The sequence below is a fragment of the Emydura macquarii genome, unplaced genomic scaffold, assembly GCF_026122565.2.
Source record: "Emydura macquarii macquarii isolate MOO-44397 ecotype Brisbane River unplaced genomic scaffold, CSIRO-AGI_Emac_v2 contig_1253, whole genome shotgun sequence".
Taxonomy (NCBI): Eukaryota; Metazoa; Chordata; order Testudines; family Chelidae; genus Emydura; species Emydura macquarii.
The window spans coordinates 95,237,508-95,253,755 of NW_027131390.1; the positions used below are offsets into that span (position 1 = coordinate 95,237,508).

General features: G+C 41.1%; 1 protein-coding gene across 2 annotated transcripts in view; it reads left to right on the plus strand.

Annotated features, from left to right (window-relative positions):
- Positions 1–16,248, plus strand: part of TMEM163 (transmembrane protein 163) — a 177,228-nt gene that overhangs the window by 147,575 nt on the left and 13,405 nt on the right. For both annotated transcript variants that reach the window (XM_067549542.1, XM_067549541.1), the window contains one exon: positions 4,138–4,249. In XM_067549542.1, the coding sequence (XP_067405643.1) occupies positions 4,138–4,249 (112 nt within the window). The remainder of the gene's footprint in view (positions 1–4,137; positions 4,250–16,248) is intronic.

Consider the following 16,248-nt stretch of genomic DNA (forward strand, 5'->3'; position numbering starts at 1 on the left):
AAATTCCCCACTAATTGGCAGAATAAGGCAGAAATGGTATAAATACAGCAACCTAAGCCATAGCACATCATTGCTTATACAGTGGCAATGTATTATATACATTTGACTTTGTAAACAAAGTACTAAGTGGTTGAGGTTCACTACAACATTCACTGTTCTCCCTAATGCTGGAAAAAGCAACAAGGACATGCAAAAAATGTATTCCTAAAACCTCAGAAAGCTACAGAAGCAAAGTTACACACTGATTTCCACAATAAAACTTTAATGAGAAGTATATCATCTTTGAAAAGATCACAGCTGGTGACCATGAAATCCACAGTATAACTTAAATCTTTTCCTGGCAATTCAAGTAAGTCTTATCAATTGTGGAACATGCCTGAAGGGAAAAAAAGTTGTCGCTGTCCTTAAAATTATGATCTCTTCCATTGTTGTATGCAGTGTTGTTGAGGCTGTGTCGGTCCCAGGGTATTAGAGAGACAAGTTGGATGAGATAATATCTTTTATTGGACCAACTTCTGTTGGTGAGAGAGACAAGCTTTAGAGCTACTCAGAGGAAGAGATCGGTGTAGCTTGAAAACTTCTGTCTCTCACCAACAGAAGCTGGTTGAACAAAAGATATTACCTCACTCACCTTGTCACCCTTAAAATTATGAAACTATTTTAAAATCTACTGTGTGGAGAGTTACTAGCCTTTGGAGTCCTCAACCCCGGCCCCGGAAAATAAAGACCTTCCATTTCTTAACCCCTTAAAGTTCTATCTTGTGTCCTAAAGCCACTCCCACATTAATTAACTTCCCCTAAAATTCCTTGATGGACTAGGCTTGAGCAAACAACTAAACTTAAATCCCACCTCACAAAATTCCAGTTAAGCAGGAGGGTCTCATCTCAGCCCTAGGTCTTACCTTGGTGACCATGATGTAGGAGAGACACAGCATTTGCTCAGCTGAGTGCTTACTAAATTGTTTCTTTGCATTTGTAGATAAAGTTTCCCAAAAATAGGGCACGTTTCATGCTCTGAAGAACTTAATGGAGAAATAAGGTCTGGCTAACTCTTCTTGAGCATCAGGACATGTGATGAAATTAATCAAAGAATGAATGCTAATTAATTGCACATATATAGAGGTGAATATACTAATCTATATTTAGATCAGTAGCTGAAGGTTTTTTTTCCTCCCCAGGTATGTATGGGAAATTGCCTTCATATGTAAAGAAATCCAAGTCATACTGTAAACACACTGCTAGTCCCCCCTTTAATTTGATTACGTTTCTGATTAAATTTAACATTTAGATCCAATTAGGCTGTGCCCACATAGGTATCAGAACTATTTAAACATCCTTCCGTGACTGCCGTGGATCGGGGTTGTAATTGGAGAGCTATGTTAGTCAAACCATACTGTAGACTATAGCATATGTAGTTCTTACGTAAAAGGCGCCCGGTGTCACATTGACTAGGGAGAAGTGCTAAAACGCAGCAGACGTTGTCCTCTTTACACTTTTCTCATCAGTGACAACAGTGAGAGTTCTAGTGCAGACACCTGCAGGCTTTTTTTACATTGTGTCATATAAACTTACTTGGAAAAAAGGTAAATGACAGCACAAGAGGTAAAATACCAGTGACCAGTCTATACTAGCACTCCCACTAGTGGAATTGTGCTACTGACAGTTAATCATATAGCCAGACCACCCTCACATACTGCCCCCCCCCCATTTTCTGATATAAATGCTACATGGATTTCCACTGACAATGATCAATGGGAGGCAGTGGCGACTTAACTTTTTTGGCAAGTGAGGCTCAAAACAGTTATTTCCACCTCAGCCCCTGTCCAATGTATAATTTAACAACTATTAAAAGCATGCCTTATTTATAGTGACAAAGCAGCAGACAAACCTGGGAGCATGAGCCACCACTGCCACTACTGCTACCTCGGCGAGCCTGGGGGTGGCCCAGGAAGCAGATCTGGGGTTTGGTGGAGGCTCCTTACACGTACGCACGGGGTCCACCACCCCATGGGGCAGGGAAGGTGCATAGCACAGGCCCTAATTCTGCCCCCCCCGGAAACCTGAATTTACCTGCTACAATCCTGCTCTGGCCTAATCAAGCAGTGGTTACCATGGCAATACCCTTATAAAGTGTCTCCTGGGCCTGGTAAATTACCAGGATAACAAGGCAACTTCTTGATGCACTATTAGCTATACCAAGATTTGAGCCTCGTGCAGCACCATGTTCTTCAAACTTTCTGGCATTGTGTTTCAGTGCTGGAGAGAGTAAGTTGTGACATTTAAATAAAATCACAGTTTGTCCTTAAATCTGTATACATTCTTCAATTAAATAAAAAAGAATATGCTCAATGTATTTTGTAGCTTTTGGGAATTCTTGGTTAGGCTGTGCTTCACTTGCCTGGGCTGAGAAGCCACATCTTCCTGTTAGCTAATGACCAGCTAGGTTGAAAATCTGCAGGGAAAACTAAGGGCCTTTTAGCTATCAAGTCAGCCATTGCCAGATATAGTTGCAATTATTACAGTTGCAACTGAGGAAAGGGTCACTTGCAGGTTTAAACTAGAGTAAATTGTGGATTCTCAATTCTCAATGATTTAGATCATGATTTGAGGACTTTAGTGACTCAGCCAGAGGTTATAGGTCTGTTACAGAATGGGGAGGGAGAAATTCTTCTGTGGCCTGCAATGAGCAAAAGGTCAGACTAGGTGATCACGATGCTAATATCCCTTCTGGCCCTAAAATCTGAGTCTAAATAGAATAAAAAAAGAAAATGATATGATTCCCACCTACATTTAGTGATTTATTTAAAGATATTATGCTCTTGATTTTTGTCCCCAGTGACGACCTCCTTCCAAAGCCCCTTTTCCCTTTCCTTAGGTCTCCCATTCTGATAGTTATCCTCTGCTGATAACAATGGAGATGGATCAACTTGATGCAAAATCCTGTTGCTCTCAGTAAGAGTTTGTGCAGGAATTATTTTTATCATAATCCCAGGGTTCCATTGACATTGTACCACTGGACGTCAGCAGAGATGATTCACACGAATCAAGACAGTTCTGTTAACATTGTGTTGCAGTTATAAATGGCTACAGGAGTCATATGTCACTGGAAGGATTTCAGTTGTTTATGGTGTAGAATAGAAGTTTCTCATGTATTTGTATTGACATTGTAACATCTTAAACTAAGCGGCAAAGCCAAACCAGTAGCAGATTATGAGATCAGAATTTCAGCTGCAGAAAACAGTAATTGATAGCAAAACTCTTATTGACTTCACTGGCACCTGCGTTTGGCCATAGCCCACTTTCTCCCTCATCCTCTCTTTTAATGAATAGGGATTTGTAAACCCAGAAATGATGTTAAAATATTATTATTCAGATCAAAATCAACCAAAGTAAGGAAGCCAGGATGAAGACTCTGTAACTCAGTTAACAGATTACTACTCATGCAGTGGTTAGACAGAGAAGCAGCCTCCAGTCAAATCCAGATCAAAATATTTCCTAATTCTGAGTAGTCTGGCTCAAGATCCAAAAGTTTGTGCTTGGGCCCATTATTAACCATTTGTGATTGAGATAGGGTGCTAGGCAAAGGAAAGCTGAGCCAGCCCTCTGTCACATGAGCCCCAATTAAGGAAGAGAATTGGGTCCTGCTGAGTAAACCTGCACTTAGTGGGCCAATAGGGAGCAGCTGCCAGCCTCATTAGCCAGGGGCTACAAAAAGCTCACAGGAAGGACGTGCAGGGGTGAAGAAAAAAAGAAGCCATAGCATAAGGAGGAGATGAGCGACTCTCGGTTGGTAGCTGAGACTGTGAGGCCCCTGAGGCAGTTAAGCTGAACTGTCTGTAAATAGAAGGTGGTGAGCAAGCAAACTGTAAATAAACCTCACTGGTGGGATCATGAAGCTGAGATCTCTGACTGGTTTGTGGTCGCAGAGGACCTGAGCCATAGGAGGGCCCCGTGTGAAGCTGTTACAGTAATGAAGTGACTAGGCACACCAGAGTAAGCAAAGAGTGGAATGGAAATCTAATACCAAGTCTTTACTTCTGTTGGATAAGTGAGCTATTTCAAAATAGAATTTGGCAATTAATATACAGGACAGCTAGATGCGGAAGACATACTAATATCTACCATCTTCTCTTACAGGATGATTTTCTGTTTAGTGTCTCCATTTTAAGTGGAATCCTTTGCTCTATCTTGGCAGTGATCAAATTTATGTTGGGAAAAGTCCTTACAAGCAGAGCACTGATAACTGATGGTGAGTAGGAAAATATTATATTCATCATACAGAATCATTCAGATAATATCACATGGATTGAGAATTGGCTGAAGACTCATGAACAAAGGGCAACTATGCATGGCAAAATATTGAGATGAAGGCAGGTGGCTAATGGAAGTCTAACACCATTCACTGGTATTATTTAGTATCTTACATAACATGTAACAGATGACTTCAAGAAGGCTAAAGTGTTTAATGCCTGTTTTGCTATAGTGTTCATTAAAAAGGTTAATGGTGACCAGATACTTAACACAATTAATATTAACAATGGGGGGAAGAAACACAAGCTAAAATAGGGAACGAACAGGTTAGAGAATATTTATATAAGTTAGATTTAGAATTAAGTCAACAGGGCCTGATGAAATTCATCTTAGGGTACTTAAAGAAATAGCTGAAGCAATTTTGTAATCACTAGCAATTATCTTCAAGAACTCCTGGAATACAGGTGGGATCCTAGAGGACTGGAAAAGGGCAAACACAGAACATATCTTTAGAAAGGGGAGCAAAAAAGGACTAGGGAATTATAGATCAGTCATCTTAACTTTGATATCAGAAAAGATAGTGGAATAAATTATTAAGCAATCAATTTGTGAGGAGCTAGAGGATAATAGGGTTATAAGGAATAGCCAGCATGGATTTGTCACGAACAAATCATGCCAAACTAACCCAATTGCCTTCTTTGAGAGGATTACTGGCCTGGTGGATAGAAGGGAAGCTATAGTTGACACAGTCCCACATGACATTCTCACAGGCAAACTAGATAAATACGGTCTGGATGAAATTACTATAAACTGGTAGAAATACAATACTCAAATAGTAGTTCTCTGTCCAGTGTCAATGGTTCACCGTCAAACTGGGAGCTATATCTCATGCGGTCCAGCAGGGGTCTAGAACTGGTCAATATTTTCATTAATGACTTGGATAATGGAGTGGAGAGTATGCACGTAACATTTGCAGATGAAACCAAGGTGGGAGGGGTTATAAACACTTTGGCTAATAGGATTAGAATTCAAAATGCTTTGACAAATTAGAGCATTGGTCTGAAATTAACCAAATGAAATTCAGTAAAGTCAAGTGCAAAGCACTACACTTAGAACAAGAAAAATCAAATGCACAAATACAAAAAGGGGATCACTGGCTAGGCTGAAATGATCTGGGATCTAGTGGATCACAAATTGAATATAAGCCAACAATGTGTTGCAATTGTGAAAAAGGCTAATATAATTCTAGGGTTTATTAACAGGAGTATCGTATATAAGACAGTAGGTAATTCTCCTACTGTACTTGGCACTGGTGAGGAGTACTGGCGTATTGTATCCAGTTCTGGATGCTACACTTTAGAAAAGATGTGGACAACTTAGAGAGAGTGTCCAGAAGACAACAAAGAGAGCAACAAAAATGAAAAAAGGTTTAGAAAACATAGCCTCAGAGGAAAAGTTAAAAAAACTGAATTTTTTGTTTTGAAAAAAGACTGAAGGAGGACCTGATAACAACCTTTCAGTATGCTAAAGGATGTTATAAAGTGGACAGTGATCAATTGTTCCCATGTCCACTGAAGATGGGACAAGAAGCAATGGAATTACTCTTCAGCAAGGGAGATATAGGTTAGACATTAGGAAAAACTGTCTAACTATAGGGATAGTTACGCACTAGAGTAGGCTTCCAAGCAGGGTTGTGGCTTAAGTGTACTTGGTCACACTTCAGTGCAAGGGCTGGACTAGATGACTTCTTGAGGTCCTTCCCAGCCCTACATTTCCATGATTCTAGGTTAATGGAATCACAGATGTTATTCCTTGGGATGAGGTGAAAACCAGCCACAGAGAAATAATGCAGATGACTTTAGAGAGACTAGAAGCATAGACAAAATAACACGTGAGTCAACATGGAAAAATACATCTGGGGAAAAATACATCTAATACATCTGGGGAAAACGAAACAAACACAACAAACATGGGAGGAAGAACCTGGAAAGCAGTAATACAGGAGTTCAGGGGTAATAGTGTTCAGCAAATCAGACATGAATTGGCAGCAAAGCAGGACAGTGTCGGCACATCAGATTATATATACTATATAGCTTGTGTAAAGCCACATTTGGTACATTGTCTATGCCCAAGAGATGAAATTCACCTCCGCCCTTTATGAACAGAACTCTCTGCGGGTAGGGAAGATTGAATCTATCTTCCCCTCTTGGGTTGGAATAGTAGCAGCCACCCATATGCACTCAGTCACTCTGCCAGGCAGAAGGTCACCAAATCACTCTGCTAAGCTGGTCTTCGTGGAGCTGGTGCAGTTCTCAGCTCAGTGGACCCTCACTTGTCACTTATGCACATCTACTCCTCAGCTATCCGTACCACAATCTGCGGCATCTCCATTCTAAAACTAAGTTCACCAGGACTGTTCATACTGACCTTCAGTATGCTGACGACTGTGCTATCCTAGCACACTTGAGGCTGACTTGTAATCCACTCTAGATCTCTTCTCAGGTGCCTATCGTAGCCTAGGACTCTCCCTCAACACTGGGAAGACTAAGGTGCTCCACCAGCCTGCCTCAGCACAGGTTGCCCCATTTCTCCCACAAATTGTCATTGGCAGTGAATCCCTGGAAAACGCTGAACATTTCCCTTATCTTGGTAGCTACCTCTCCCAGACAACTAATCTTGATATGCAGATTGAAAGGATCCATTGTGTCAGCACTTTGTTTGGAAAGTTACTCCATCGTGTCTTTATTGACAGAGATCTGTGGATGGAAACTAAGATCCTGGTCTGCAATGCAGTAGTCATCCCCACTCTTCTTTGTGAGATATAGGTGACATAGGAGTGATATCAACAGCACTGCCTTAGGAAGATTCTCTGCATCAGATGGGTAGACCATGGCACCAATGCCAACATTCTCTCTGCCACTAATGTCACCAGTGTTGAGGCAAAGATTATGAAACATCAACTTTGCTGGGCTGATCACTGTGTCCAGATGGCTGATACTCATCTTCTGATGCAAGTCCTCTTTTTTCAACTTAGTCATGGTAAGAGGACCTGTGGAGGTCAGAAGAAATGTTACAAGGACACCTTGAAAGTATGTCGTAAGAAGGGAGGCATTTACTCCATGAACTGGGAAGAAATGGCTAGTAATAGGCTGTAATGGCATTACATCATACATCAAGCCTCTGCCTGTTTTGAAGAGAATCGCCTTGCTCAAGAGGCTGAGAAACGGAGGAGGAAGGAAAGTGTACAGCATCCTGGCCAGCAGTTGTGCTCTTTCCCAGCAACCGCCCGTCACATATGTGCAAAATTCTGTAGAGCAAAAATTGGACTCCTCAGCCATCTTCAGTCTCATCAACGACTTTCCCCTTAGCAGATATCATCCTAGTATCAAGGGATAGCTGACAATGATCCATCCCACACAATGGAACTATCATAGTTCTAATGCAGATTCTTCCATCTCATTTTCATGGGTGAATTTCACACACTGTGCATTTCTGAGAAGAAACAAATTTTAAAAGTTGTTAAAAGCAGCTACTCACTCTTGCTCCCCACTTAGATGTGGATGGGTGAGTTTTTGCTGCTGCTGTTTTTAAAGGTATAAATATGCTCAAATGCTCTTTTTACAAACAAAACCAAAGATTGTAAAACTTCAAAAAGACCACAGGGATTTGCTGTATGGACAAGTGAATCCACAATTATGGCTGGGATTTCATGGGAAGGTAAAATCTTGTAGAGATTTTCATCTGTGAGAGGATGGTTTTCAAGTGAATACACTGTATCTATACACACAGCAGATAGTAAACAATTAACAAATTATGGCAGTATAATTTTGCTGCCCTGGGGGTTTCACCTTAAGGATCCTTCTTTTTTCCACCTCAACTTTGTTAGCTCTAATGACTGTTATATTTAGTTATGAACAATTGTTTTATTCTGTTATCTGTGTATGCTTCAAACACACCCAACATGCGATGGGTGAGGTACAGACATATAAGATGGCCTTGTAAGCCCCAAATTGCTTACAAACTAAAAACAAGAAACATCCTAAAATTAAGCCAAAAAAAAAAGAAGGGGAAGGAATACAACACACAAGCACAAGGGCAGGGACTAGCCATTACCATGATGGGTCCATACCTGTAGCTTGTTTAAAATTGTGTTGAATTTCCTTCACTTCTCTCTCTTCCCCCCACCTGCCCTGGTGGACTGACCTTGAACATGACTGACAGACTACGGGGCCTAAATGGGTACAGGAGCTTTTTGTGGCGCCTCGCTTGTCGCCCTCTTCCCTCCCCTCCCCCACTCCAACCAGCTAATTCCATTCCGTGTTTTTCATGCAACCCTCCTTGATCCAGGGGCTGGTTTTAGCTCTCCCCCTCCATCTCCAATTTAGTCCTTACCTATAGTCATTCCCAGTGACTAACCCGTGTCTCACTGTTATGAGTTTGTTTTCCCCTCACCTACTACCTTTTCCTTTTCCGTGACCTCCCCAACCTGCTACAGACACATCCCTAATAACATCCTCTTAGGACTGTTCACTGAGGCCAGCACTATGAGGTCATGGGGATCGCTAAGGTTAAGTCATGGCCCCTTGTTGTGGCTTTCAGCAGCTTCTGGCCACAGTATCTCTCCTATGGAATACCTTAAAGGAACCCTGGGAGGTGACGAAAGCACTCTTGCCTCAGTGGGAGGCCCTCTTGGGGACTATTATGTGCCTTCATCATTCAAACAAGTCCTTACAGACATCTGTTGGGGTCTCTGCACCTTATAGATTGCACATTTTAGTATTAATGTTATGACACCTTCCACCAGAGGATCTCTGAGCTCTTTACAAACAGTAAAGAAATAAGCCTTAATTTCTCTGATTAGATGCAGCTCATCCTCATTTTGCAGATGATGATATTGAGAGACAGAAATGTTACCAGTAAGTTAGTTTCCCGAAGTCATACAAGTTAGAGCTGGAAACAGAACCTACATTTTCTGATCCCAGACCATATCATAATGGTGGCGCTAGTCAAAGTTAATTCAACATGTATTTCATTTTTCTATCACTACACAAGTCTTTAGAACCTGAATTTCAGGCTGCAATGCCAAGTAATTACTTGGGTTGCCAATAGGTTACACTTTCACAATGCAGTCAGTTGTATGTGTAAACAAATTGCCTCTCTGTTTTCCCATCTTCCCTTAATTTTAAGTGACATACAAAAAGCACTTAGGTGCATAAAAAGCAAGTGAAAGACAAGAGGGACATGATTCAGATGCCATTGTTTCTATAGTGAGTAACCAGAAATTAATTTATTTCAGGGACATTGTATGCTTGATAGGCTGTGCGTCCTTGCATGCTGCATTTCTTATAGAGAAGCATGAACTACACCCTTGACAATGGCCTATTTTACAGCATAGGGGCTCTCCAATCCCTGAGTATTCTTTTAGTATGCAAATAGAATTCTCACTTGTCTTAGTGTTGAGAAAATTTTCTTTCATGAAGGTTCAAATGCTGTTTGCCATATCTGTCTGAAACACCCATTGGGAGGCACAAGATGAAAAATGGATGGCATATCACTGGGAGTTTTACATGAGTAAAACAAGAGGCACTTGTCCCTGCATGTTCACATCTAGTTGTTTTTCATAACCAGAACCTGGCTCTTAGGGTTTTATTGTCTTTTAAAAAATATTTTCAATACAATGGGCTAGATCCTACTCCCACTTATACTTGTGGTAAACCCAGAGTAACTCCACTGACACCAGTTGCTTGGAAATAACTGGTGTGAAATAAATGCCGTTACTCTTGATTTACTAAAGTGTGACAGTTGTGATACTGTCCACAATTTGTCGTGACCCAATGATCTTAAATCTGGGTCTGCAGAGTTCATGGGAGTGACCATGCTCCAACCCGCCACCTGGCAGACTGCTGGCAATAACTTACTAGAGAGTCCCGAAGCCAGCCCCAAAGAGAGGCTCCATCCTTGAAGGCTAATTGGCAGAGCCCCAGAGCAGCTGAGTTGGCTGCTGGGCCTATAGCAAGAACAAGAAGCTCTTTGAACAACTGAACCCCATCCTGCTCTGGAGTGTGTGCCTTATGCTCCCTATTATCTACTCCTGCTTCCTTTTCCCCAGCTTGATTTCCTGGCATTCTGACCCAGCTTGACTGCTGGCATCTGACTTGTTCCAGGACCCCAGCTTGTCTCTTGCGTCTGACCCCCTGGTGTCCTGATGTGACCTGACTGTGGTTTGTGGTTCTGATCTCCAGTTTGTCTCCTGCCTTTGATCCTTCGGTATCCTGACCCAGCAGACTCTTGACGTCTGGCTCATGACTTTGGCTCCCACTACTAGGTTTGGCTGGTCATGACCCAATGTGAATTTAAAAAAAAATTCTATCAATGGCCTACCATTGACAGGGGATCAGTAATGCTAGCAATGGTGGAAGCATTAGTGTAGACTGTGTACAGGGTTATTTTTAACCACTCCACTCTGTGGGTTTCAGAGCCCGCGAGAGAACATCTACACTATTATTTTTAGCCCTACAGTGCAACTCCTGTGAACCCAAATCGGTTGACTTGCTATCATAGGTTTTCTTTTTTGCAGTGTAGATGTACCCTGAATTGCCTGACCCAGATTTAGACCAGACTTTAAAACAGGAGATAGAGGGCCTGATTCAAAGGTCTTAAAGCCAATGGAATTCATTCCATAAAGTCTTTGAGTCAGTCACATAGCTACATGAACCCAGAACTTCCTGCATATATGTACTGAGGCAGACGGACATTTTCTCTCTACTCTTTAATTTACAGCTAGTGTCCTGAATAGAGTTGGAAATGGTTTTCCAGTACTGCAAATTGAGATTTAGGGGGAAAAAATCCTGTTCTGAATCAGTCAAAATCTCAAATTTTCATGCGTTAGAAATCCCCCCCAATTTTGGGGGATTGGATTGAAACATTTTGTTTCAATAATTTAGAAACATTTCAATTGTGGCCTCATTTTAAAAATTTTTGCTATAAATTAACTTGATTTTCAAGATGAAAAGTTGTTTCAAACCAAAAAAGGAACATTTTGTTTTGAAAATGTTGAAATGGGATTTTTGAGACTTAGAAAAAATTTTGAAAAATAAGTTTCCAAACGGGAAATTCATTGAAACTGACCCTCCCCAAAAAAACTTCTGGTTTTGGCACATCATCATTTTCTGACAACTTATTGTGTCAAAGAATTCCTGGCTAGCTCTGATCCTGAATGAGTCCTTTGCTTGGCAGAAATGGCACAAAAGTCTCTTATCGCACATTACAGCCTTATGCTAGCTGTGTAGCTTCTGATCTGGAGCCTGCTCATCCTTTGATTAAAAGAATTAGGGCTCAAACTATATAAGTTCCTCAGTCTGTCTCTCTCAGAAAATGTAGCAGTTTGATATTACGAATGTGATAAAATTGCATCTTCAGCAGGGTGGCTTTATTTTTAATATATGCATGAGGGGGAGACAGTGCTAGCCAGCAGTCGAGATACAGATTTAGTACTTTCCTTGCTTCTGTTTCCTACTACTTTACTTCCTGCTATGACAGGTTCCCTTTGCTCTCATAAAGATGCTTGTGGGTGTACAGCCTATCATTTTCTTTCTGAAACATAAGTTTATTTTCAAAGCAGCAAATTCTCCTTATTAAGGCTAATTGTTTAGAAAGCTTTTGCCTTACTGCAAGATTTGATAATCATAGCTCTTTAAAATCTAAATTCATTCAATGCCAGCGAGACAAACTATTATGATTTACACAGCAAAATATTGTAGGTGTGCATAGCCCTTTGCAGAATAAAAACAGACATGGTCTCCTGATGCCTTTCCTGAAGATCTTACATACTGTGGGCCAACTTCAGAAACAAGGTGCAAACCTGCAACTCTAGTTGACTTCAGTGTGAGTTGTCTGATACCTTTTAGAGTCAGAGTTTAAGGCCAGAAGGGACTACTAGAGCATCTAGTCTGACCTCTTGTATGTCACAAGCCACAGAACACCGCCCAACCACCCCTGTACAAGCCCAACAATTGTAATTAGATCAAAGCACAGCAGCCCTCAGGAGACTACACTTTAGAGTGCCACAGACAGTGAACAGGAGGGACTAAGGTGCCACCACTGCCTGAGGGAATTGGTTTGGAGATATATGCTCAGATGATCCTAGCACGTGACCGCTCGGGATTTAGCTTTGGGCTTTCGCTCATGCTCCATGTGTAACCCATTCCTGCTAGAGGTGGTATCTGTCCCCTTCTAGTGGCACTGAGCCCAGCTAGAGATTGATGAGTCTGGTACAGCCTTAGCTAAAAGCCATGTGGTTTTCATCTTCTGCAGTAGAGGCTCATACACCAAGCTTCAGAGGTATCCTGTCAGCCGCTGACCAGCGTCTGTCAGCGTTACACGTGGAATGCTCTTTCTGAATGAATACATAATGGCCATTAACATTTTCATTCTCATTCTCAACACCTACTTCTTCAGTGACGCTTTAGAAATTAGGCAACGAAGGGTGCTTTGGTTGAATGGTTAGTCAGGGACAGAGGATTTTATTTACTTACTTCCAAATCTGAAAATTATTAACTATCAGATTGTGCAATATCTAACTAGTAACTGCAAGGTACTATCTTCTCCCTGCTGCCTATCCATTTCCATCCTTTTGTATCTTAAGCTCTGATTTGAAACAAGATGCATCAACAGAGTGTGTCTACATGGGAAGTTCTACCAATATAAGCAGAAGTATGACTGTAAACTGATACAGTATTACTCAGTGCTTAATTTGTAATGAAAGAGGTGCTGGGGCTCAAGCCATTTTTTTTACTTTCATAACTGACAAAGCAAACTCAGAGGTGCTGGAGCTATGAACTGCTGACTAGAGATGCCAGCCCATGGCACAAATTAAGCTCTGGTATGACCAGTATACCAGCGGACATTCTTATTCTGGTATCAGTGGCTTCCAGTTTAGCTTATATCACATGGAAGGTGTTTAAACTAAACTGAAAAAAAGTCACTTTTATTCTGGAATAAGTGTGTCCACATGGGGAGTTATACCAATATAACTATAGAGGTTTAACTATATTAGTGTAATTATATTTGTATAACTGGTAAAACTTTCCCATGTAGACACGCTCTTACACTGTAAGAGTATCAGAGCAAGCTACATTTCTCCTTCTATATTTTTATATCAACTAGCACAATGGGGCCCTGATGCAAATTGAGGCCTCTGGATACTATCTCCATACAGATAATTAACTATGGTCCTTTGACTCCTATTTGTAGACCGAAACCAGAAGTTTGGTTGTATTCTCAGCTCACACAATACTGTGTGCAAGTTACATATCCTCTCTTGTGACTTAGTTTTCTTATCTGTGAAATGCATTTAATACACACCTGACAGGGTTCCTCAAAGTACAATTACAGTGAAAAAAGTGACTATGTAAAAATAACCCCATTTTCCTTCACAGATCTTCTGTTTCTTGAGTCACATCTGTTTAATTTAGTAACACACAATTTTTACTGCTTTTTTTACTCCCCTTGATACTGCTCAGCCAGCACAATAATTGGAAGGGTTCTTGTCCAGCTTGCACTTCACTTGAATTTTTAACAAAGTTTTAATTGCAGTATCTTTATCGCCAAGGCAGATGCATGAGCCAGAGAGAACAAAGCTTGATTTTCATATCTCAGTAATGTGGGTGCAGTGCTGTTAGACAGCTTTGTAAACTCAGTAATTTGCTACTGAGTCATTGAGAAATATGTAATGTCTCAGTGCCATTTCTAGAGTCACTCTTGAGTATAAATGTAAATAAACTGTAATGCTTTGGGATACTCTGGTGAATGGTTCTGTATTATAATTATTATTTATTTGAATTGCAGTAGTGCCTGTGAACCCCAGTCATGGATCAGGGCCTCATTGTGCTATGCGCTGTAGGAACACAGAACAAAAAGATGAAAACTGCCCCAAAATATATGACAAGAGACAACAGCTAGATACAACAGACCGAGAGAGCACAAAGAAATAATGAGACAATATTCCTCAGTATGACAGTCAGTTACCTCAGCACACCAACTGCTAGGCAATATCAAGATTTTGTTTGCATCATGGCAGAGGAAAGTTTTAAGGAGAGGTTTGGAGAAGGACAGCAAGGTAGTTTTGCCCCTCCCAAGCATGAGGGGCAGCATGGGAGGAAACACTAAGGAACCTGTTTGAAAATGTAACAGGTGGGTGATGGAGGATGGCATCATTGACAGAATGGATGTGAGAATCAACAGCATATGACCGATGCTAGGTAGGATGGGGATAAACTGTGAAGGGCCTTGTAAGTCAAGACAAGTAGCTTATGTTTAATATGATGGAGAAAGGGGAACCAACTGAGGAATGCAAAGAGAGGGCTGACATGATCAAAATCAGGAACCAGAAAAATGATCTTTATAGCAGATTTTAAATGGATCTATGTGGCTCAAGACGGAATTTGTCAAGGCTAGAGAGAAGAACATTGGTGTAGCCAAGATGCAAAATGATGAGGATCCCTAGATAAGAGTTTTAGCTTCATGGATGGATAGAAAAGGCCAAATTTTAGAGATGTTATACAGAAAGAATCTGTAAGATTTGGACACAGCCTGGATGTGACGATCTACAGAAAGGGCTGAGTCACAGATGACAGCTATGTTACAGGCCTGAGTGACAAGAATGAGGGTGGCGGCGTTCATGGTGACTAAGAAAGGAGGGAATGAGAAGGTTTGTAGGGAAATATCAAGAACTCTGTTTTGACCATGTTGAGCTTAAGTTTATAGTTGGAAATGTCAGACAGGCTGAAATTTTAGTCTGTACAATAGGAGACAGGTCCAGAGCAGAGAGATAGATCTTCAAGTTGGTGGCATAGAGATGATAACAGAACTTGTTTTTGTGGATGAGATTACCCAAATATGGGGTGTAGAGGGAGAAGAGAAGGGGACCAAGGGCAGAGCCCTGTGGAACTCTCCCAAAAAGTTGGAGATGGGATGAGGAAGACCCTCCAGATGACATGCTGAAGGAGCAAACAGAGAGATAAAAAAACCAAGGAGAAGACAGGGTTATAAAAGCTGTGGGCGTACATATATAGGGGCATGACAACAGTATTGAAGGCAGCTGAAGGTCCTTGAGGATTGAGTACTAGTTCTGAGTTTTGGCTAGGAAAAAGTAATTAGAAACTTTGCTGAGATTGGTTTCAGCAGAGTGCAAGGAGTAGAAGGCAGATTGGAGAGGACCTACGATGGAATTGGAAGAGAGGAACTCCAGGAAATGATTATGAATAGCATGCTCAATAAGCTTAGAGATAAAAGGAAGAAGGGCGTTCGGGTGGTAGTTGGAGAGATAGGTGGAATTTTTTTTTTTAAGATATGAGAGCCTAAAGCCTCTTGTATTGAGAGAGGAAAGTGCCAGAAAACAACGATAGGTTGAAGAGAAGGGCAAGGGAGGGGGATATAAGTGGGGGTGAAGGAGATCAGGAGATGGAATGGGATCACTGGGACAAGGTGGAAGCATTACTGTATCAGTGTAAAAAACCAAAACACACACCTAGACCGTCTGATGATGGATGTGATAGAAATGTCATAAGACAGGATAGGAGTATTATTACAAATTATCCACATCTTCAGCACTGGCCATGTGAGGAAAGTTATCATTGTCAGCTCCTAACTGTCATTGGTGATGAATGACAGAGGATTGAATGTCTTATTACCATGCAGTGGGATACAAATGATGCTTAGAGAAAACAGATGCTATTGTGTTGTATAGTTTGTGAAGTCTTAATTCCAGAGACCTTGGAAATATCACTACCACTACTAAGCTCTGGGAAACTCATTCTCAAATTGTAATTTTTTTCCCACTAGCCTTTATTAAAGATTTTGAACTACAAAACATAGAACTAAGAAACGGTGACACGTACTGAAAATAGTTTTTTCCCCAGCCCACAAAAAGCCATATACTCCCACAGTAATACCCCTAATCTTTGGGTGGATTTATGAGTTATGTCTATACTGACAGCA